Source organism: Astatotilapia calliptera, chromosome 10 (assembly GCF_900246225.1).
Source record: "Astatotilapia calliptera chromosome 10, fAstCal1.2, whole genome shotgun sequence".
In the NCBI taxonomy this organism is placed as follows: domain Eukaryota; kingdom Metazoa; phylum Chordata; class Actinopteri; order Cichliformes; family Cichlidae; genus Astatotilapia; species Astatotilapia calliptera.
This window is the reverse complement of record NC_039311.1, coordinates 25,673,005-25,695,243: the sequence shown is the minus strand read 5'-3', so window position 1 is coordinate 25,695,243 and position 22,239 is coordinate 25,673,005. Positions and strand designations below refer to the sequence as shown.

The window sequence follows — 22,239 nt, the reverse complement described above, 5'->3', positions numbered from 1 at the left end:
AAATTTATATCCAGAAAAGAGCCAAATTATGCTTTTACAATAGAGAGTTTTATCAAGCCAAACAATTATGAGGTGAGCTGCCCATTGCATCGCTTGTTATAGGTCAATGGAAAAAAAAGAGGAGGATAAAAACAATCCAGGGCTGGTAATGCACTACAAAACCATTTGGCTGAAAGTCATTCACTGCACTGATCATTTGGATGGATTTTTATAAAACAAGAAATTAGTTGGCCCACAGCTGCATGCGTAGCTTTGTTTCTCCAGTAGTTTCCTTCCTTCCTGTTGTCAGTATTTTAAAACGAGGGACCTAAGACTCAAGCGAATGAAAATTACTTCTATGAAATCAGTGAAATCAGATGCAGATCTTGGATATATTTAATCACACTGAATTGTGAGCTCATTCAGAGTTTTGTTGGCAGTGACTGACACTTCCATGTCTATTAACCCTTTTTTAACATTTGAACCATGTTGTGGTTAAAGGTATTAGATTCTGATTTAGGTATACCCATTTTTCAATCCATCATTTACTTTGGATGGTTATAAACTTTATTCTAGCCATTACACAGTTAAATCGCGAGTATTATAATTTTGCACTGACCTAAAAATCCCCCTAGTTTCTTGAATATTCCACTGTAAAATCTGTTAATGACAGCAATAGTGGTGTAGCGGTTTGAATTTAGGATTTAAAATAATAATAATTTAATGCGTAGTTCGTAAAATGATAGAAGTGGGAGGATAGGATAGGAAGCTGGAAGCACTAATATCACAGAATATCGATGTGAAACTACATCATTGCCAGGAACACAAATAATGAAATTATAATGTGTTTTGCTTTCTGATTGTAGGACATCAAGTCATGGAACACGATGTTACTTTTTAAGAAGATAGAAAGAGAGCCTTTTTTTAATTGAATAATTTCTCCATTTGTTTTTTGGGTACGCTAATTATGTGCCAGACAGCACAGCTACACAGCTTCATCGCTCCTTTGCACTAAGTCATACCTGTCCCTCTGCTACACCAATTTTTGAACCGATATGAATGGAGTGAAAATATTAGAGGGTTTTTTTTATGAGCCCCTCTTCTTGAGTTTCCCTCCTGTAACGCCGAACCCATAAGTCAGCTCCTGGCTCGAGTTAAAGAACAACCGCAGGCTATGTGTGCGTTCAGGAAGCTGGAGAGAGGGCAGTGTCGCTCACCTTTCACTGCCATACTGTAACACAGGCGTTTGACATGAGACAGCCCCCTAGGTGTCTCACTTTCTCAGTGTTTGTATGGACTGGAGCGCAGCGCCGGCTGCCCGCCTGCCTGCTTCTCGTCTGGCTGCGTTGACGTCAGCGCCGTGTTGATTTGCTAAGGCGAGAGAAGAAAGGAGTTAGAGCATGTTCTGAGAGCGGGTACTGCGAACTGCCTTACTATGCTGTAGCCCCAATCCCCCTGCACTATCCGGAATCAAAACGTGCAACTTAGGTGAGTACCAATCCGGGCTAAATGCAGCTGCAGTTTCCCGGCGACAAGTGCCAGACCCGCTACTCTGCATGTATCTAGTACTGTTTTCTTCGCGTACTTTCATTCACCATATGGATGTTTTGATGTGTTTATAGTGCTGAGGATCGGCTTTTTTATGCGTGTCCCCATTCAACCTCACGCTGAAGTTGACTGCAAACGCGACTTTGGCATGCGAGTTGGACTTGCGCACCGGAGTTCTGGATGAAAACAAGTGTTTACCTGATTGCGCTGCAAGGTGTTGAAGTTTGCATTAACGCACTGTAGCTCAGTGTAGAGATGTTAAGGTTGACGTAACCCCCCCTTCTTCTTCTCGGGCTCGTTAGTATTCTGGAGATCGCAGTCAGAGGACGTGAGGTCTGGCTGTTTCACGGGGAGCCAGACAACATATGACGCCTCGCTGCGTGTGACTTTGAAATCGCGTTAGCTTGTTTTGGTGGAAATTTTGCCCATATTTTTTTTTTTTAAGGACGGCGACACTCATGCTTGTCCTTGTGTCTCCAGACGCACCAGCGTGGCTTATTTAGCCGTGATGACATCATGATGGGGGACTAGAGACACTGGTTTTTACACACGAAACAACCGTAAATCCAGTCACTGTACAGGCGCACTGCCATTGATTGACAGCCAGCTAAATGTTTGATTGGTTACCAATAATCGGCTCGCCGTAGCACGCGCAGCACACTGTGAGGTGGGGGAACTGGTAACAGATGGCAAATTGATTTGTTATCGAGTGTGTCTGATCTCTCTCTTCCCCTTTCACTCTTTTTTTCCTCTTTATCCCTTAGGCAGCTTTCCCGAGACCAAACCCCCCTTCTTTCTCCTTCACTGTTACAAGGTAGCGCTACAGTGTTCATCATGCCTCAAAGTCCACCTGTGCGTTGATCAAATGAGAGCTGGCTCAAATCGGAGACCCTTGCCTGCCGTCTGTGTCGCGTGTACTTTTTTAGCAGGCACCGGTATCTGATTGCCCCCCCTCCCCGTACCATTTTGATCTCTCCGCGTTTGTGTCTGTCAGTGTGGCTCATGGTCTGGAATATTGAACGCTGTTTATTCTTGTTGTGGCTGGCTCGTCAAGGCGCGCTATGGCAGACAACTCGTGATCAGATTGATTATGCTGCCTCTCTGTGAAGTCGGCGTGATGTGGTTATTGTCAGCGGTCCATATCGTCCTCCTGGGAGGAAATCTCTCCAGGCTTAATGTACTTAATGTAGTACGTGATGTTTTGCTTAACGCATAATGTTGTGTATAATTTGTCTGGTGCGTCTGGCTAAAATTAACGCCGTCTAGACCCACGCAGCCTTTTTCCTTTATTAATAGAAAACAGACAAAGTCCCCAGACAGCAACTTTACATCCCAGTGAAGCCACAGTTTAGTTGATAACCCACAGAGCGCAACAAGCATTGATCATTTACGGGGCCATAAATCGGCGCTATTGGCATACCTGCAATAAAGATAATGTCGGGTTTTAGGCATGATCTCTGTTTACTGAGAGGCTAATTTCAGTTAGAGGAGAACCTGTGGTTTTATCATTACCTACATTCTACATCGATTTTTGTCAAGGTACGGAAAAGACAAACCGCCCAGTGCCCCAAAAGCCGGGAGAATTATTTTCCGTTACTCTCAGCACTAACAATAGGTGCAGCATCATTTACCCCCTGAATATTCAGATTCAGTGTGTTTAGATGATCTTATTTATATATTATAGAAGGTTTGGCAAGAAAAAGAAACCTTATCATTTTTTCAAGGTTTATTTTTCCTTTCTTCCTTTCTTCTTTTCTTCTTTCTTCCTTTTCTTTTCTTTTTTTACAGGTGTGAAGGGAGGGAAAGAGCTGCCCAAGTTGTCTGTTTCATAATCTTTAAAAATTAATTTGAAGATTATTATTAATAAAAGCAATAATAATATTACAAATTTAGACAGCGTGTCACTTCTCACCAGACTTCATCTGACACACTTTGTCATTTGTCATAAGCCTGACTTATTCACTCTTCCGAAAACCTAAAAATTGGCCCTGAGTGAGCTTTTGTAGGTCAAAGGCGACACTAATCTGGTGACCATTCCTGCTTCACTTGGAGTAGGTGCAGTGGCAAATAACTGTTTAGTTAATTGGGACAATGAAGAAGCAGCATAGTTCAGTGTTAAACTGAATGTAGTGGTGAATCTGTGTATTCAATCTAAGCCAGCTTTAATTATTTTTTTGGTGCAGGTCAAAGTATAGGGTTGTGGGAGCATGTTGCGTTGTTAACTTCAGTAATCAGGTTAACAGGAGTAGGAGGAGGACAAATTTGCGATTTTCAACATTAGCGACTGAGAGCTGTGTTTGGTACAGCAGTGTTGTGTGCTTTTGCCTCATCCTGCTTTCCTTTCCACCCATTTCTGGCCGCTGCTCTCTGCTCCCGTCTGTGATGAGAATACTGAGTAAGATGCTATTTAATTTCAGAAAGGCTGCTGATGGTCTTTGTGAACCGAGCGGCAGTGAAAACCCACAATTCACACTTGTTTAACTGGTGTACATACCGATTAGATAACTAAATGAAGACATCTTTGTAACGTAACATATGTTGGACTGATTGATATGCAGGTTGAGCATGTTGGCTCACAAATTGTTTCCCTTCAGAAATCTACAGTCAATACTCTCTGCTGAATTTAAGAACAATGCCACTGAGTGGAGTGTTTACCACACTGGCAGGATATTTGCAATTGCCTCACACTTGCCATTTAGAGAGAGAAAGAGGTGGTATGTTTTAAATAAGCGTAACAAATTCATCACATTTATTTGCAGCGTGATTGCAATAATGAAAGGCACTTGTATTTTATGATAAACTGGAATTTAAAAAAATTTTCAAAAGAGAAAGCCCTTTCATTCATTCAGATTCTGAAGGGAAGAAAAAAAAAACGCAGACTGAGCATGTTGGATTTAAATGTGTAAAGACTAATATCTTTTTAACTCATGATACTTTGTACTCATGATACTCTACCAGAGCTGATTTTTTTTCTCCCCTCTTGTCTTCCATACAGGTTTCATCTTGTTTACAAAGATAGCTAAAAACATTGTTGATCGGGGAAGGAGAGCCTCATGAGTCGGCCTCGTGGTTTGCATCGACATCATGGATTTAACTAAAATGGGTATGATCCAGCTTCAGAACCCCAACCACCCCAATTCCCTGCTGCAGAAGGCCAACCAGATGCGTCTGGCTGGAACTCTGTGTGACGTGGTCATCATGGTAGACAGCCAGGAGTTTCACGCTCACAGGACTGTGCTAGCCTGCACCAGCAAAATGTTTGAAATCCTCTTTCACCGCAGCAGCCAGCATTATACCCTGGACTTTCTATCACCAAAGACTTTTCAGCAGATTTTGGAGTATGCTTACACTGCCACGCTCCAGGCCAAGGTGGAAGACTTGGATGACCTTCTGTATGCAGCCGAGATACTTGAGATTGAGTACTTAGAAGAGCAATGCCTGAAGATCCTGGAAACCATCCAGTCCTCAGATGAAAATGATGCTGAGGTCAACGCTAACGATGGAAGCACAGAGGAAGACGATGAGCGCAAAGGTCACAATGGAGCCAAAAACTCAAAAAAGCATTCCATGGGGAGCCCCTATCTGTCAGGTACACAGCAAGTCTCTAACATGCCCGGGGTTGTCGACCAGAGTCCCTCCGTCTCCACTTCCTTTGGTGTCTCCACCCTGAGTCCCACCAAAGCTGCTGTGGACAGTCTGATGAGCATCGGCCAGTCTCTGCTCCAGCAGGGCTTTGGTGGTGAACAACTAGTTCACGGCAACTCCAACCAACTGATGACTGAGATCAAGACTGAGATGATGCAAGTGGATATGGGTGGCAATGGCCACGAAAGCCCACAGAACATGGAGTCCAGTGCCTCCAGCAATGGAGAACGAAGTGGGGAGGACAGGAACAGAGATGGTCCCGGAACGCCAACCAGGAGCAGCGTGATCACCAGTGCCCGTGAGCTGCATTACGTCCGTGACGAAGGCATGGGCGACTCTCAAGCTGAAGTCAGTCAGATGGGGATGGAAGCAATGGCTGGAATGACTGAGAAACATCTGGCCTCTCTCTACTCCTTACCTGTCAATCATAAATCAGATGCCATGATGTCCATGCCAGTATCCATGGCGTCCGCTCTGCCCATGTCCCCAGCCCTGGCTATGTCTATGGACTTCAGTGCCTATGGGGGACTCCTGCCTCAGAGTTTCATCCAGAGAGAATTCTTCAGCAAGCTTGGGGAGCTGGCAGTGGGCATGAAACCAGACGGCAGGAACCAGCATGAACGTTGCAATGTTTGCGGTGCAGAGCTACCAGATAATGAAGCTGTGGAGCAGCACAGGTAAGACAACTTTTCTTCTGAAGATAGTTGCTTAAAAAATTTTTTTTTAAATTGTTTTGTTCTTGAAATTTGTGTCCCTTTTTTAGCATTTCAACTACCCTTAATTTGACTGAAATTTTGAATGTTTATTTATGAATTCTTGATGTGCATCAGAATGTGAAATTAAGTCACTTGGCTTCATTTTACTAATTCATGATCCACATAGTAACTTAATTCCTATTGTTAATAATTTAAAGTGGACAGCTTTTTGCTTTGAAATTATGAGAAATAGCAAATAGTAACATCCTTTTATAATCACAGAAACCTTAGTTTTGTGTGGCTGACAGCTCAAACTTGGAGATTTGCTCCTTCAGTAACTACCAGGCCTGTCCAGGTGACCGCTGAAGGAGTGCTGTCTTAACATTGTCCAAGACCATTAGTCACACCTTACAAGATGTGGGCGGCAGCTATCACACACACTTACCAAAGTGGAACCCCCTCATCCTGGAACCAATTCCCCTCCCCTTTCCCATAACTGCACAAGGGGGGCCTTTATTAGCTTGATAATTGGAGTAGATGGTCAGTCCAGGAAATGAGTGCTGAACCTGGGCTTTGAGACAAGGAGGTAGCTCTTGGACAGGAGAGTGACAGTAAACCAGAAAAACCCCCAGAGTTTTTGCCCCGAAACCTCACTTGAATTACTGAAAGTTTTTCAAATCTCTCTATCCCTTTTTTCTGACATAATACCCTGCTCAATTTGATATATTTCACTGGATTTCTGTCATATTTGGATTGACCCTGGTTGAGCAAGCAAACTGAATATTAATCTTGCATGACCTCTCTTTCGTGCTGTCGTAATGTTTAAGAAATTTTACTTTGAAGGCCACCTTCTCACCCTGCAGTGTTTGCTTGAATCAATGCAAAGGAATGCACAGTGGTTAAAGTTCACTGGAGGATTTGAACCTTATCACCCGTCCCATCATTCTTGAGCTGGTATCTTGGCATACATGGCTAAGCACTGAAGTGATTCAGTCCAGACTTTCAAGTTAAAGAAATATTACCGAATAGGTTTGACTCGATTAAAGACATACAGGAAGTCACAGTGTATATATTTGTGTGACCTTCATGATCAGAGCTAATTTTTCATTAAGTTAAAGAGGATTTTTGCATTGACTCATATTACACGTCTAAAAATCATAAGGAGAGAAAAAGAAGTGGCTTTTGCGCATATGATTAGTTCATCCTAAGCAGGCTTTTACAGCCACTTTTTAAAAAGAAAAGAAGCACAATAGCCTCTTCTTTAGATGCATTAATGTAGCCGAACTGCGTTAACGGACAGGCTACGCTCGTCTCTGTCTTGAGAAAAAGTGTGGCGTGTGAAATGGTTGCCTGTGTTTCAAGAGGAATTTCATCAATTCACTCAAGCTGGGAAATCTTGTATCAAAGGAGATTTCCAAACCGTTTCATGCATTGATCTCACCGCCTCACCCCATAGCATACTAATGGGTTAATTTACACTGGTTGATACACCGACACGACACTGTTTAATATTGTATGTGCTGTCCTGACAGCCTCCTGAAGTGTAGAAATCAAACATTGCATCATCCGCTGTCTGCTCTGCCATTTTGACATGAAAGGTCCGCTTTGCCTGAGATGCTTGATAATTCAGACGCTTCTCGTGTCCTCACAAACTCCACTGTGGGTCATTTGGTATCATATCCAGTCCCTGCTTCTTCTTTTTTTTCTTTATTTATTGCTTATTTTTTATGGCTATCCTGTCACACTTCTTAATCGTCCTGATGGGTATGCAAGATGTTTTATTTCAGACAAGTGGAGTCGTGTTCCCTCTGACTAATTACGCATCATTCCCCCGGAGCAACTGTGTCAGGGTCAGCACTGCCTCTGCAACAAACGCATAAAAAAGTTGGCAAAGTTCACTTAGGTGCGGGCAGGTCAAGTCAAACATGAGTCTAATTGTTTCCAGATGTGGCACAGGTCAGTGGTGTGAGGTGTCAATGTGGGCTTCTATGTTTAAATGAATGCACCGAAAAGTGCCCACTTCCTGTATAAATCTAGTTTCTGCAACCTTTCATAAAAACACTGAATTCATTATGTATTGGCAAAACAAGTGTAAGGAGTTGCTTATTGACTGTGTTTGCTTCTTTTTAAGCAGCAGAGATGCTACCTTGATATTAGGTTAATGAAAGCCTTATAATGTACATCAGTTTAGAATAAATTATTATAATTGAAGGGAAAAAGCTTATATTGAATGTTATGTCAGAAGTAGATTTTTGCCTGCTTTTTCTGATCTGATAGCTGATCAATTAACTTAACTTTAGACTAATTCCTTTAATGATTGACTATCTTAAGATAACTATAGATATTTGAGGATTTTGCCTTCTTTGAACTACTTTATAAGTAGTTGTGTTATCTGTATTTTACCTTGGGTATTGTAAAAGCACTGATGTTGAAAGTTTAACTTATTGTGCAAACAAAAATGAGCTTAATGAAAGGTTTACTCTGACTTATAAGTGCCTGAGTTTCCTTGTATTTAATCTAAGTCTATCTGACCATGGCAACTTTTCCCCTCCACCTTCCCTCCATCAGGCCACCAGCTCACGTCCCCACTGACAAGCCCTAGATTTATTTAGCCCACGGTGTGCATTGTTGGGGCTTTAGGCAGACAGGATTACAGCAATATTTTAGCAACCCTTGCACTGAGAAAATAATCAACACAGGAAGGGCCTGAGTGATTATTTAGAAAATAAATGCATGATGCAGGGGGCTAATTCTGCAGAGGCAGTGGGGGTAGTTGGGGGGGGGGGGGGCTCCTCTGCTTGGTATTCCAAACACAGCATCCAATTCACGGGAACTAGCCTTGGGTTTATCTCTTTCACTTAATCGTCCATTCTCATGCAAATGATTGACCCTCGCTGTAATGTACATCACATAAGTGAAAAAAAAGAGCCTGTTTGAAAGGAGCTTTTCCAGCATATAGCCGTTAAACATTACTGATAAGTATCAATGCTATAGCAGTGTCTTTTCATAGTACAGCCTGGGTTTATTTTTGGAGGGGCACAGGGGCGATGAATGAACGGGATAAGTCAATGAATTCCTTTTTGTCTGCTCTGTTTTCGCTCCTGTTATTTTTATTATTGATGGCAGTGTTTGGGGCAGAGGCTGGCAGCGGTGGAAATAATCACCCTCGCATTAACCTCCGCACGCGCACACACTTGTGTTCATTACTTTTCACATACACTCCCCTCAGCAGTAGCAGGCAGCGCTCACTCTTCCATTTCCTCCTCTTTTGTGGCAAAGGGGACGGAGGGCGCTCTAATACCCCAGGCCGCAGGTGTTTAAACAGCAGGCCCAAGGCCCTTATCTGTGCATATCAGAGTGGGACAGATAACCCTTGGCGCTCCTTCTTAGTAAACCAAGAGCAGATTGAGTTCAGATAGCGGTCCAATGCATTTGTTGCAGGTGATAACAATGTATGCACATACACACACGTATGTAACCTGCACACTAAGGGGAAGCTGTTGGAAGGTATAGATGTTGTTTCCTTACACAATGACATTCGGTTGCTTTGGTCACTAGCAACAATTAACCACCACTAGGGCTGGGCCATATTATACCGTTCACGGTAATACCGGTATAATGTTAGGCAACGATAGGAAAATGAAATATCGCGATAGAATGGGAGTAAAACGCGCATGCGCAGTGCCTTTGTTTTCATACGCACATGGCCGATTGTTGAGTGAAACAAATGAACCAGAATTGGTTTGTAAAAATGGTGCAACTTCAGTGATGTGGAACTGGTTTGGCGTTTGTCCGTCAGATACACGACAAAGCACATTTTTTTGCAGAACATGCAAGCGGCCGTCGTTATTGTCGTATTTGTCAGACTAAGATGCTCTTAAATCTGGGAGTAATCTGGGTCCTAAACTCCGTAAACCTTCAGGTCAAACAACACTGCAGCATCACTGAGAGTTTAAAAACTGTCTAAATTCTTTCATCTTTAATAAAACGATCAGCATTGCTGCTTTACCAGGTGTAACTATGAAGTTTAACTTCCAGGCATCCATGAAAACAAAATTTATTACATTTAACGGAGTTAGAAGTTAGCAGGAAGCTAGCGGAAGTTAGCTCGCTAGTTTCGCTAGTTACCCAAGCATGATATAGCATGTTCTGACTGAGAGATTTCTGAATAAATTCAAACGTACAGCTCTGCTATCACTTCCAACATAAATGAAGACGGGAAACTAAACAGCAGTGACGTTTGTAGGGTTACTGAAGTTGGGCTAGCTGGTATATAATGATGTGCTACGTGATCGCTAGCGACACAGCTATGTTAGCATGACATAAACAGTGAAGCTGGAGGACGAACACTAACACTTTTCCACTTATAAAAGTTAACGTGCCTGATAGTTAGAGACAAATGCAATCGCATGGCAGGATGCTGTAAACGGACCAAACTTCAGTCAGGAGAACAACTGAGATAATCCATCCACAATACGAGGTTAGTCATTAATATACTGCAACAACATGGGAATAGAGCAGCTGCCAGAGAATTCAACATTAATGAATCAATGGTACAGAAGTGGAGGAAGCAAGAAGAATGAGTTTAATAAAGTTTGATTTATCTGACTGCTTTGTTTCGCTTAATGTGCCTTATAATCCCGTGCACCTTATGGTCCGAAAAATACGTACTGCACACTGCAGTTTAATGTTGCAAAGCACCTCTTTTTAACTTCAGTGGATATTATACATGGTTATGCTCAGGATATGTCAGCCCATTTCTACTGGAAATGCCTTTTGGTTAAACTTTCAGCAAGGAATTTGTATTCGTACTGTTAAATTTTTATATAGCTTTAATGTACATAAAAACCAGCTTCTTGTTTAAGTGAAAATAAAAGGAAGGTTGTCTTTTTGCACTAGTAATGTTGTGGAGTTGTATTTTGTCTTGCATCAATTATATCGTCAGTTATATCGTTATCGCAAATTTTCAAATATATATCGTGATAAATATTTTTGGCCATATCGCCCTGCTCTAACCACCACCCCCATCCCCAGTGAGCTCCAATAAGCATAAAGGATGCCTGCAAGACAGTCGAAGGGACTCAATGGTACCAAATGTCAACTAATAAATACACCTGTTTCATGACAACAAAAACACACATTTTTTGTAAATACAGTATGTCTATATACTCATATATGTATATATATATATATATGTGTGTGTGTGTGTGTGTGTGTGTGTATATGTGTATGTATGTGTGTGTGTATGTATATATGTATATGTATATATATATATATATATATATATATATATAAAAAAAATACTTCTTTTGATATATTTTTTTCCGCACTTCACCAATTTTTCCAGTTGTAACTGTCTGGGTTAGGATTTACAGGAATACGTGTGATGGCATCCAGTGATGAAAACCACTGACAAAAATATAAATCGAACAGCATGCAAATGTGGAGATGCACCAAAATAAACCCCCAAAACCTTTCGATGTCTTTATAAGATGCATATATATGTATGTGTATGTATATATAAGTCCCTTATGGTGTTGTCATGTTGTTATGGTTAGATAAAGTTATTTGAATACATATAATAAAAACTGTAAAAGCATTTAAAATTAAACTAACTTATCTTTTTAACTATTCGGATCTTTGTGATTGGTGGTCAAACTGACAATTCAGAAACACGGAATAACATCCTCTGTGATATAGTCGACAATCCAGTCATAGTCACCAGTCTTTTCACTCGTGGTGATTGATAGTGCCTGTCATAAAATTGCAAAAGGACCTGTCAAAAATTTCAAACCAGCACAGCACTGCGCCCATTTTGCAACCACAGCAGTTGTAGCTTAATGTGGTAGCCAACTACCTCGGGCCATGTCGTTTTAACTCTCACGATTAGATATATTAATATTATCTCATAAGTTCCATAGCTCTTATTTCTATTAGCAGCTAGACTGAAGACTCTACAACACTGAGCAGTGTTGTTCTTTCGACATACAACAAAACCACAAGGTTCTGATGCCGTAAGAAAACTGTCTGTGCCGATCACAGTGCATAACCTCACAAATAGAGTGTGTGTGTGTGTGTGTATAAAAAATCAGACTGTTGCTGTTGTTTGAGAGGTGACATCCGGTATAGTTTGTGCAAAATCCCCAGACAGCAGTCCAGAGTGTTTGTTGACCTCAAAATAAGAGCCCTTCTGTATCCTGCTCATCTTAAATGTAAAAAGTAGGGGAAAAAACTACATGTGCTAACAATAAAGGATAAATATCTGTGCTTTGAAGTAGGTAGTCAGATATTTGCTTCATTGTCACAGTCTTACTCACTGAATACAGTATGTCGCCTTTGATCTTAAATAAGAATGACTAAGGGAGCAGCAGACTTTTGATTCTAACCTGTAAAACTGTGCAAGCATTTTCCTGCTTCCTGAAAGTAGCTGGGCAACAAAGCATCCATTACATGGCAGTGGATTACCCTCTATTTGAAATCACTCAGTGAGTTAAGTCTCCCCTGCTTGCACTCAGAGGTACAGTACATGTTGGTGTAATAATCCAATAGCACAAAAAGCCTCACTCAACGAAAAACACCTCTCCAAGAAACACCTAAGCCACAGACAACAGCAGAGGGCTTATTCAAGTCTGGCTGCCACATCATTTCCCTTTTATCCTCGCACAGGTGCTTTCTTTTTTTGCCCCTATTGGAGGTGCGGTGTTTGTTTGTGCCCCTAAGGAACTGCTGCTTTGACCAGGCCCGTGGTGATAGCCAGAGCCGAGGCAGCTGCTGGCTGAGTCCCAATTATAGACAGGCTTTAAAAGGCTCTGGTTGAACCGTAAAGATTTACACCGCCATCGCTGTGATCTCAGATCTGGGCTCTGTCCTCACTGTCAGGATAGGGAGATGTATCGATTAAAGACTTAACTCAGGGGGCTGCATCTTGTGGAATATACTACACGCACACAAGCGTGCAGATCAAGCGTCTTATTGTCCTACACTGCGATGTCATCAGGTGGCACAGGAAAGTAGTCTTTTTAGAGAGGGCGGGGGGAAAAGATGCTTTTTTGGAAACGGTGTGGTGGTGGTGGTAAGAAATAAGATAAGTAAGAGAAGGGCAGCACCAAGATAGGGGTTGGGGGATACCAATATGCAGACAGTGGCTGTGGCAATGGAGGGAGGCGATCTAATCAAGCAGCAGATTAGATCGCCTTCCTCCCTGAGATAAGAGTGGAGGGAGTGTGCTTGTGCAATAAAAGTTAGCAGCTTGACTCGGTGTGACCAGCTGCCTCTGTGTGGCTAACAGCGCTCAGCAGACGTGGCCTTTGCTGATGCGGTCTGGCTTGGAGTGCTATGAAGCAAATACACTGAGGCCCCCATCTTTTGTCTATGTGGGGGAACTTGTGGTTTGGAGAGAGGGTTAATGATAACATACTGTACTCTAAGTTGGCCTTCTTTGTAACCATGCAAGCTTGTGGATTTTTTTCTCTTGTATTTTTTTGAGAGGCCAGGGTGGGGACTCAAGGGGAGTGCTAATTACTGCTAGTTATCAGGTGACATGCAAATGCATTATCACCCCTAACTTCCTGATGTGTATCTCTAGTCCCAGAAGCTGCAGTGCGAGTGTTGGCAGGAGGAGAGGCTGTGGCACAAAGGCTGTGTGTAAATTACCGCACAGATAAATGCATAAGCAGAGTTTCTCTATTTTACAATCTGCCTTTTGGCAGACTTTTCTTACTGTATTAAGGTCCATGCATCCATTGTCAGCTTTCCCATTAAATAAGAAAAAGTCAATAGAATTAGAATGATCTGACCTTAAAGCTCAGTGGGTTTTAGTTCTGGTTCATGGAGCCCTTCCTCTGTTCTCCTGGACCTGAACGCTGTGGGTTCTAATCCCATCGATATCCCATTAGCATCCCCTCTCCGGGTCCCCGCCACATGAAAGAAGATGTGCCGGTTCCCTCTCTCTGATTCTATCACTCTGGCGGACCGTAGGGAGGACGGCCACAATGAGTAAATGTGCTGAAGCCAAAGGGCCAACCCAAGTGTGCTCACAAATGTCCTGTGAGTATGCGCCTGTGTGTATGTGTGTGAAATAGCTGCCACCGCCACCTCGGAGGCCCCCTAGCCTCCCTGGGAAGTATCAAACCGGAGCCCTTCGCAGCTTCAAGCGAGAGAGCTACTAATTAGCCTCTTTGTTGCCACTTGAATGGTTTGCCAGAGATTGGCAAGGGGCCCCAATGGAGTGATACCAGCACACTAAGAAGCTGGTCATAAAAATTACCCCCCATTCTCTCCACCATCACCTGTCACAAAGGAGCTCTCAGGTAGGAAAATGAGGCCAGAACAGCACAACGTGAGCTTTTTATCCTTCTCTTTAGAGACTGACGGATGATGTTTGCTCAACAGGTTGATTCTGGGTTCGTGCTAGCTATCTGCTCATAAGCTGGAGGGCAAGGCCACATATAATTGCAACAGCTTTAATGTTATTGATAGCATAAGCTCAGCGTTCTCCTCTTTAAATTGCTGAGTGAGAAGTCGAGTTAACATCGAGTAGCAAATCGATATGCAAAATCAGATTATTTTAGAAGTGCTGCTGATGTAAGCCAGGTTATTGGCTTGTTTAAGTGAACGCACAACCACTTTTCTCTATAGGTGAAAAAAAAAGTAAAAACAGTGTGGGTGAGTTTTACAATTATGTAACCTGAACAAGAACTAATATGGCATAAAGAACCACCAAATCAATACTTTGCACAAAAGAGTTGTTTGCTACAATAACATTATCAGATTTTGTGGGTTATGAGATTTATTTGTTTTGTTAGTGTTCCTTGAGACAGTTATCCAAACAAAAGTTAATAGTTCCATACTCCCTAATTTATGCTTTAGTATTAAAATACATCAAACCCCCCCCCCCCCCCCCCCCCCCCCGAAAGTTATTTATTTCAACACACTAATTGGAAGAACAAGAATTTGAGTAAATAATGTTAGAGGTGGTGCTTTTTATGTTTTTTAGATTACATCATTGATTAACCTCTAAAAACATTATTACTATAATAATTTACATTGAGTATTTCTTCACGGGTTTGTCAGGAATCTCAGCCCTGACCCTGAACCTTAAATAAGAGGCTACAAGAGTTAAATGTTTTCTTAAAAGTTGTATTACTAAAGATGAATGTGATTATGTTATAACAAAGCAGCCTGTCTGACTGTCAGACTATTCAAAATGCTCTCCGATCCATATTTCTGGCAACTGACATGCTGCTCGGTGAGCGCCGTGGCAGGAGTGCAATGAATGTCAAGGCGACTTGCAGCTTTAGCCCTGACCGACACATTTTAAGCTCCGCTGTAATCCAGGAGGGATCAGTTGGGTAAATCATGGCATAAAGCTTAAAACCATAATTGATTTATGTATTTGCTGACCGAAGACGCCCAGAGAGATTAACGGAGGGAGAGAGCCGATGATGGATATGCCGACCCCCTCGTGCAGCCTGCGTGCTAGGTGGGGGGATGAATTCAATTGAAGGGAGATTTGTCAGCTTGAAAAGGAAGAATGTCTAAAAACAGAGTGAGAGTCTGAGAATAGTCTCACTGGAGTTGCATTTAAAACTTCAATCTGTATGTAAGTGTCTGTATTTTTTGTTGTTGTCAGCTTTAGTAGCTGATTAAATTAAACTTGTGCCAAAACAGGCTTGGTGTGATCAGTAGATTTGATTAGCCTCCAGTTCGTTCACATATTTTAATGTTGTCCTGATAAGTGCTGACACACATGATAGCCACTGTAGAAATATTATCATATCATGAATCTAATTTCTTTCTCTTTTTTTTTTTTTTTTGAGAAATGAGAAAATTTCTCATGTTAATTTTTCTGTTACTTTAAGTATTATATTTAAAATCAAATTTAAATTTTTCTTTCTTTAAGGCAGCCAAATTATTCTTCATTTAATGTTAATCTAATTTAATATTCCTGTCACAGCCAACAGTATTTTTACTGATTACATGACCTTGGTGTGATAGCTGCTGTTACCCACTGTTGATTTATTTTTATACATTTATAAAAATGACAATAAGGATATATAGTATGCAACTCTATGTAGCATTTACATTCCTGTGCTGATCATAGACATGTCTTCGTAAAAAGACATCATCAATCTCACATTAATTGGCATTATAATTTCCAGATTGTCACTGATGAGCTACTTGACACTCATTTAATTGGTCAGATGGCGACCCTGGTGTAGCCAGCACGTGAATTTCTCTGACACCTTATGAATCCTCTCTTTCTTGTTTACTGCCCGACTGTCAGACATCTCCAAGGTCTTTCTTGACCATTTCCAGATTGTTTCGTGTTTGTCTGTTTGTCCCTGGGCCCCGAAAGGCGAGAGTGGGATAGTAAAAAGAAGGAGGGAGAAAAAAAAGCCATTCCATTTCCTGGACTGATCGCTGAAGCGGATTGCTCTGACATGTCATGACTCAAACAGCATCATTTCTGCCACTCCTGTCTCGGTGCTGACCTTACAAATGATGCTGTAGGCTCCCGCCATATGCCATTAAGCATGCTGTAAAACGGGATGGGGTTTTATCCCCCTTCAAGCGTGCAACAGCGCGCGCGCACCCCCCGCAGCTTTCACTCTCTGTTCTCACCTCTCGGAAAACAAAAAGGAGATTACAGGAGTGTTTTTCTCTCTCATAGTTTTGTCCATATACTTTTTTCTCCTCTTCCATTCCCAGCTTGTGTTTTATTGCCTCCTGTGAGTGTTGGTCTGAGGCAAGGAGCTGAAGCTTCCCTAACAGGTGTTTGGGTGCTTATCACACACGTCTGTGCCCTTATCTCTAGCCCTCAGCTTCCTGCATCCTCTCTCTTGCATGCCTCAGAGTGGGGATATATTTCACTTAGCCTCTGACCCAAAACCTTCCTCTCTATCTCTTTGGGTCTCTCTTCCTCCTTCGCTCGCTTGCTCTTGCTAACACACACTCTCTCTCTCACACACACACTCTCACTCACACACACACACACACACACACACTGTGTGATAGACGAAACGAGACTATGAAGACATTTCATCATTTTAACGCAACTTGACTTTCTTTGATCATTTCGTTTTCTTCATATTAATCATAGCCCGCAGTATGCTCCTTAAATTGAAGATTCTTGGGAATAAGTAAGAGTGCAGCAACAATTACTTTAGTTATCAGCATCTCTTCTTGTTTATTTTCTGTAATAATTGATCAGCGGTGAAGGATGTGAGACGTCAAGAAATGGTGAAGAATTCCAGCTTTTGGCCGAGGCGATGTTCTTAAAAAAGTTTCGGTTTTTCCAAGTTACATGTTTTGTTAATTACGAAAAAATTGTGTTGCCCCACCAAAATCAAATGGTATCCTCCAAATGGCATAGGCTGTTATAGAGAGGGAGGAAAAAACCTTGAATTACAGCGTAAATATTTTAGTGGCTTTGGCACAGGGGCAGCTTTGATGTTGTTCAGACCCGTGAGTTTGATGCAGCATTTTGTCAGAGTGATTGGTCTCAGGCTTTAGCCCTTCCTCCACATTCCCTCCATCCTTCCCTACTCCCAAGCCCCACACAGGGACAAAGGCTAAAGTGTCTGTGGGATGGGGTTGTGATGGTGGTTTGGAGGGGGTTGACCCCATCCAAGGACCTGACAGGGGCCCTTCTTTTTTTTTTTTTTTTTTTTTTCCATAATCCCCATTCTGAGTGGGTACAGAGGGGAGAGAACCCGCACTCTAACACCCATGAGAGACTCTATTGTGAGTAGCAGGCTCTGTTACAGTAGGACGGATGCAGGGGTCTAAGGCCCAGATAAACGCTGGGGTCAGCCAGGCCCCCGTTATTTACAGTAGACCCTTTCATTGGCCGCCTGAAACAGGAGCCTGTGGTGGAGGTGGTGGCGGCGGGGCTTCAGGGGACGATCACTGTTTGTGCTCAGCCAGGCCTCCACTATAGGTCAAAGAGCACGGGGGGGTGGGGCCACAGGGGTTACAGACCTGACTTTTGTCTGTGCGTTGGGGGAGTTGCTGCTTCATCGAGGAGAAGAAAAGGTGTTGGGGGTGGGAAGGGTTGTGTCCGTCCAAAAACGGCAGCCAAGATGACTTCCATGAACACTTTTCTATAATGTGACATAACTAGATTTAGATCTAAAGGAAAAAAGAGCAAAACTGTGTGTCAAAGGTATGTTATTAATGTGTGTACATTTTTTTTCATACATTATATTTCTTATACAACAAAGTCCAGCACTGTACATGAAGCTTAATAATTCTAAAATCAAGGAATTATTTTTATTTATTTTACATTATTTCAAGACAATTGGATTAAAGTGTAGATATTTTTGCACAACAATATGTAAGTTAGTATTTAACCTCATTGTACAGCAAATTATTTATCACAACAATTAATTCTGCCCCAGAACTAACAGTTTTAGAGTCTTCATCATGTCAAATTGCAGTTTGGTTCAACATTTGTCGTCTGGGTTGAAGATATTGTTAGTACCAACTCAAACTGGCATTTATATTTCAAGTTTTACTTTATTTTAGGCAAAGAATATTTTATTTTTGATGTCATTCTTTCAAAAACTAATCAATTAATACGTTTTGAAGTTTCTCAGATTATTAAAGACATGTTTATTTTTGCCCATTTTCTTTTTATTCCTGGACAATAATAACACTTTGCTAGAAAACAAGATGAAATTCTGCAGAACTGTCCAACACAAAGAGCAATGGCAGCAGTATAAAAGCAAAATATTTTATTTTAATATTTTTATCGTTTTTGCCAGGTGAAAAAAACTGAAAATTCAGCACCGTCACAAATAACCGCATGCCTGTTTCAATTGTCCTGCAGTGACTCAGTGACCTAAAAACACGTCCTGCCATAGAAGGTAAAGAAACATAGCCTTTAAAAGAAAACAAAGGTGTTAGCTACTTGCTGTAACCCGATGCTTCAGATTTAGTTAGGTCATCTTCATTGTCCCGTGACATTCAATTCTCTGTAATAATCCCTTTTTTGTGACAAATCCAAAGTCCAAATGGTCAAAGCAAGTCTCCTCTACACTTAAAATAGTTGCTGTCAAGTGCATTTATTAACCTTAATCTGATCCGATCCATTATCAACCTAATTCCTGTTTGCTGTCTGTCATTAAGAAATGAGAACTTGCCAATGTCCAACATAGCACGAGAAAGTAAACTGGTACCATCTGCCAGAAGACTCGGGCGTAATCTTACCATAATCTTAGTGTCAACCCTTCCACGTTATGAGGCTAGGATGGAGGGAAAGCCAAGCGGAGACATACAATAAGGACAGCCGTCTCTCAGGCATTCATTTGGCGGAACAGATTTAGTTATTTTTTCTTGGACAAAGACAGGAGGGGTTAAAGGTCAGCAGGCGAGAACTTTACAGATGAAGTGGGGTGTGGTGGGGGGGTGTAGAAGTTTTATTTGACCCTGCACTTCTCACCCCTATTGTCCTGTAAGAACACAATAGGTTCTGTCAAACTCAAGCGGTCAGCGTTTCGGCCAAGCCTGCTGAGCCACAGAAGTGCAATCAGAGATTTTAAATATGGCTGAAGGACGCTACAGATGACCAGTCAGGAGACAAAGATAAAGAAGAGATTTGTCTTCTCAAAAGTATTTTTCTTACGTGTAAGAAGGAACATTTGTGAGTGTTTAATATTTGTTTTACTACAGTACGACTACTCCGGAACATTTTTTGAAACATTGGTAATTAATAGTTTCACATTCCTATTTTACATATAGAAATGTAACGGGTGATAAAAATGAGTTATTACAAATGAGAATGCTATAATACATGATTAAAACATCCTGTGAAAATGCATCAGTGTTCCATAATTAAATAATGTGAATTTTCCTGATATTTAAAAGTGCAATTTACTGAGAGCTGCCTAAACTAATAATCAGATGAAGTAAAAATAATAATAATAATAATAATTGTCTTATAATTGTTTTGCTTAAATCATTGTCTTAGTCATCTGACAAGTTACAGTTTTCAGTAATATCTATTGTGTATTTTTCATCAAAAGAGTTTTACAATATAATGGGGAATAATAATGCTGTGAAAATATGGGAAATAATAGTAGGTCCAAAAAAAAAGTTAAAAAATCATATATTTCTTTCAGAGTGATAAAAGGCAGTTGGTTGCGTTCTGATTGGCCATAAAAAGCCGCATTTTAACACAGAGCTCTGGTGCAACTAGGCTATATGTCAACAGCTACTTTTCTGTAACAGTGACTGTGGCAGCTTGCGTTGTAAATGCCAAAGTCTTGCTGACATTTTTCGCCTCAAAAGAAAGGGGGAAGAATGCAAAAAAGTAAAAATATATAGGATCAGAGAGCAGAACTGCAGCGTGAAAAGGGCTCTCTGGCCTTACATTCTCTCTGCTTATGTCTTGCTTTCTGTCCTCTAAATACCCTTGACATATGGAGGAGATCAAAAGAAAGGGAGGGATGAGGGTTGCATGTGTGTGTCAAGGTACAATGCAGGCCATAGCGAGGCCTTACAAACAGAGGATGTGGTGTGGAGTTTGAGTTCTCACCGTCTCTTTTTTGATTTGCTTTGGTTGTTGTCATTGATGTTTTGTTTTTTTTTTAGGTTTTTTTTTTTTTACTGGAAGTATCTGGATAGGGTGTCATTTTAATTAAACCTTTGCCAAAAATCCAAAAAATTGTTTTTTTTGTTTATTTTTTTAAGGAATTTCAAGCACCTAATATCAAATATATTTTTCTCTTAATGCTAACAAGGGTCCATTGAATTCGCAGCTCTTTGTGATTGATAGCTGCATATTCAATTGTGAGGGAAGCAGCAAAATATATATATAAATAAATATATATTTTTTTTCTGTACATATATACCTGCGATACCAGAACAGGGATTTAACAGGGAAAAAAGCCCAGAGTATTTCCGTTCACCGTTCCAGGCTGGTGGTAGGTAACTGTTGTCAGGAAGGAGCCTCATTAAATGGTCCATTAATGAAGGCTTTATGGAATACAACAGTAAACACCACTTCGCTCACAAACATAATTTTTTGACTGGCTTTTCTTTTGAGATGTCAAGCCTGGCATCGTCTTTCTCCTAAACTCTCAAAGCTGTAAAGGCTGGTCAGTTTGCTGTAATAGCCTTCAATATGGCGAATGGGCCTGTACAGGCGTTCAGAGGTCAGTGGACATGGTACAGCTTTCACATGGCCCTGAGGTCCTGACCCCCACCTTTGTTGGCCGTAGTTACCCCCCTCTTCCCAGCAAGGACCGAAGCCCTTTGAGCCAAGCCCTCAACCCCCTGCAGTGCGCGCCCCTTCAGCACATTAATAGTGGCACTGGAACTAATTGCCCAACCTTAGATGTGCTTGAGACCCAGATTGCCTCAGCTGCCAGCGCGCCACAAACCCCCCAACACTCCACCCCAAACAGAAGAAAACCTTCAAAAGAAGAATTGCAAAATTGCTGGTTTCTCTGCCCAGTCCTTTGGTAAAACACAGCTCTTCTCCTCAAAGGGTTTCATTTATTTCTTTGTGTTACTGTAAATGTGCATCCATTCAAGCTTGTTTTGAAAACATCGCCCTCCCTTTTTGCGCCGCACTCTCGATTTTTGTCTCGCCATTCACTGATGGCTTGGTTTTGCTTTTATTCCTGCGAGAGGACTGACAAGTACTCACTATGTACCTCGCGCCTTGGCGAGACCTTCCCACACATGCCATCCACCGCCATTTTGTTGCTAACCCCGTCAGGCACGATAAAGCGCCAAATCACCCTTTTGTATTCGGCACACGTATCGGTAATCCATCCCATCATTCTAAAATATTTTCTTTCAGGCGTGCGCTTTGAACTGTGAATTGCAGTACTGGTGTAAAGTGGTGTCTAGCACCAGACTGTTGCTGTTCACACTGTCACGTCTGCCGTCTCCTCCGCTGCAGTCAGCCTCACCCGAGTTCAAAGAGACACTGAAAGAGAGGGAAGCAGTCTGATGGGCGTTTTATGATTTTATTGGGTCAGAGGAAGAATTGTTGGGAAGGTGTTGGTTCGTTGTCTGTGCTCAATCTTTCGTAATGTGTCTACAGACTGGTGGTCTGCTTGTTTTTGGATGTATTTGCCTATAAGATATGTTCTCACGGCATTAAGTGCTGCTTTATTGGCATGGAAATGTGCGTTTCTGGCTCATCTAATGTCTCTTTGTCAGTTGCAGCAGAGAGACGGCAAAGGAATATGGTACCTTTTTATCAGGTAAATGGAAACATCAAAGCGGATCATTTCTAATGGATGGTCAGATTAACTGCACACAAGAGAACGTGTGTCATGGCCATATGTAGATAATAATAATAATAATAATAAATAAAGCTTTCTAACTCTATCATGTTATGTTCAGTGTGTCTACA

At 41.6% G+C, this 22,239-nt stretch overlaps 1 protein-coding gene across 3 annotated transcripts in view; it reads left to right on the top strand.

The window, feature by feature from the left end:
- Positions 1 to 1,301: 1,301 nt before the first annotated feature.
- The window catches only part of LOC113030805 (zinc finger and BTB domain-containing protein 16-A-like), an 83,072-nt gene continuing 62,134 nt past the window's right edge, over positions 1,302 to 22,239 (top strand). For 2 of the 3 annotated variants that reach the window (XM_026182525.1, XM_026182523.1), the window contains exons 1-2: positions 1,302 to 1,467; positions 4,523 to 5,849. In XM_026182525.1, coding sequence (XP_026038310.1) covers positions 4,612 to 5,849 — 1,238 coding nt within the window. In that variant the 5' untranslated portion in view covers positions 1,302 to 1,467; positions 4,523 to 4,611. Of the gene's footprint in view, positions 1,468 to 1,487; positions 2,195 to 4,522; positions 5,850 to 22,239 lie in introns of those variants that run through there. The other variant, XM_026182524.1, reaches the window with a different exon arrangement.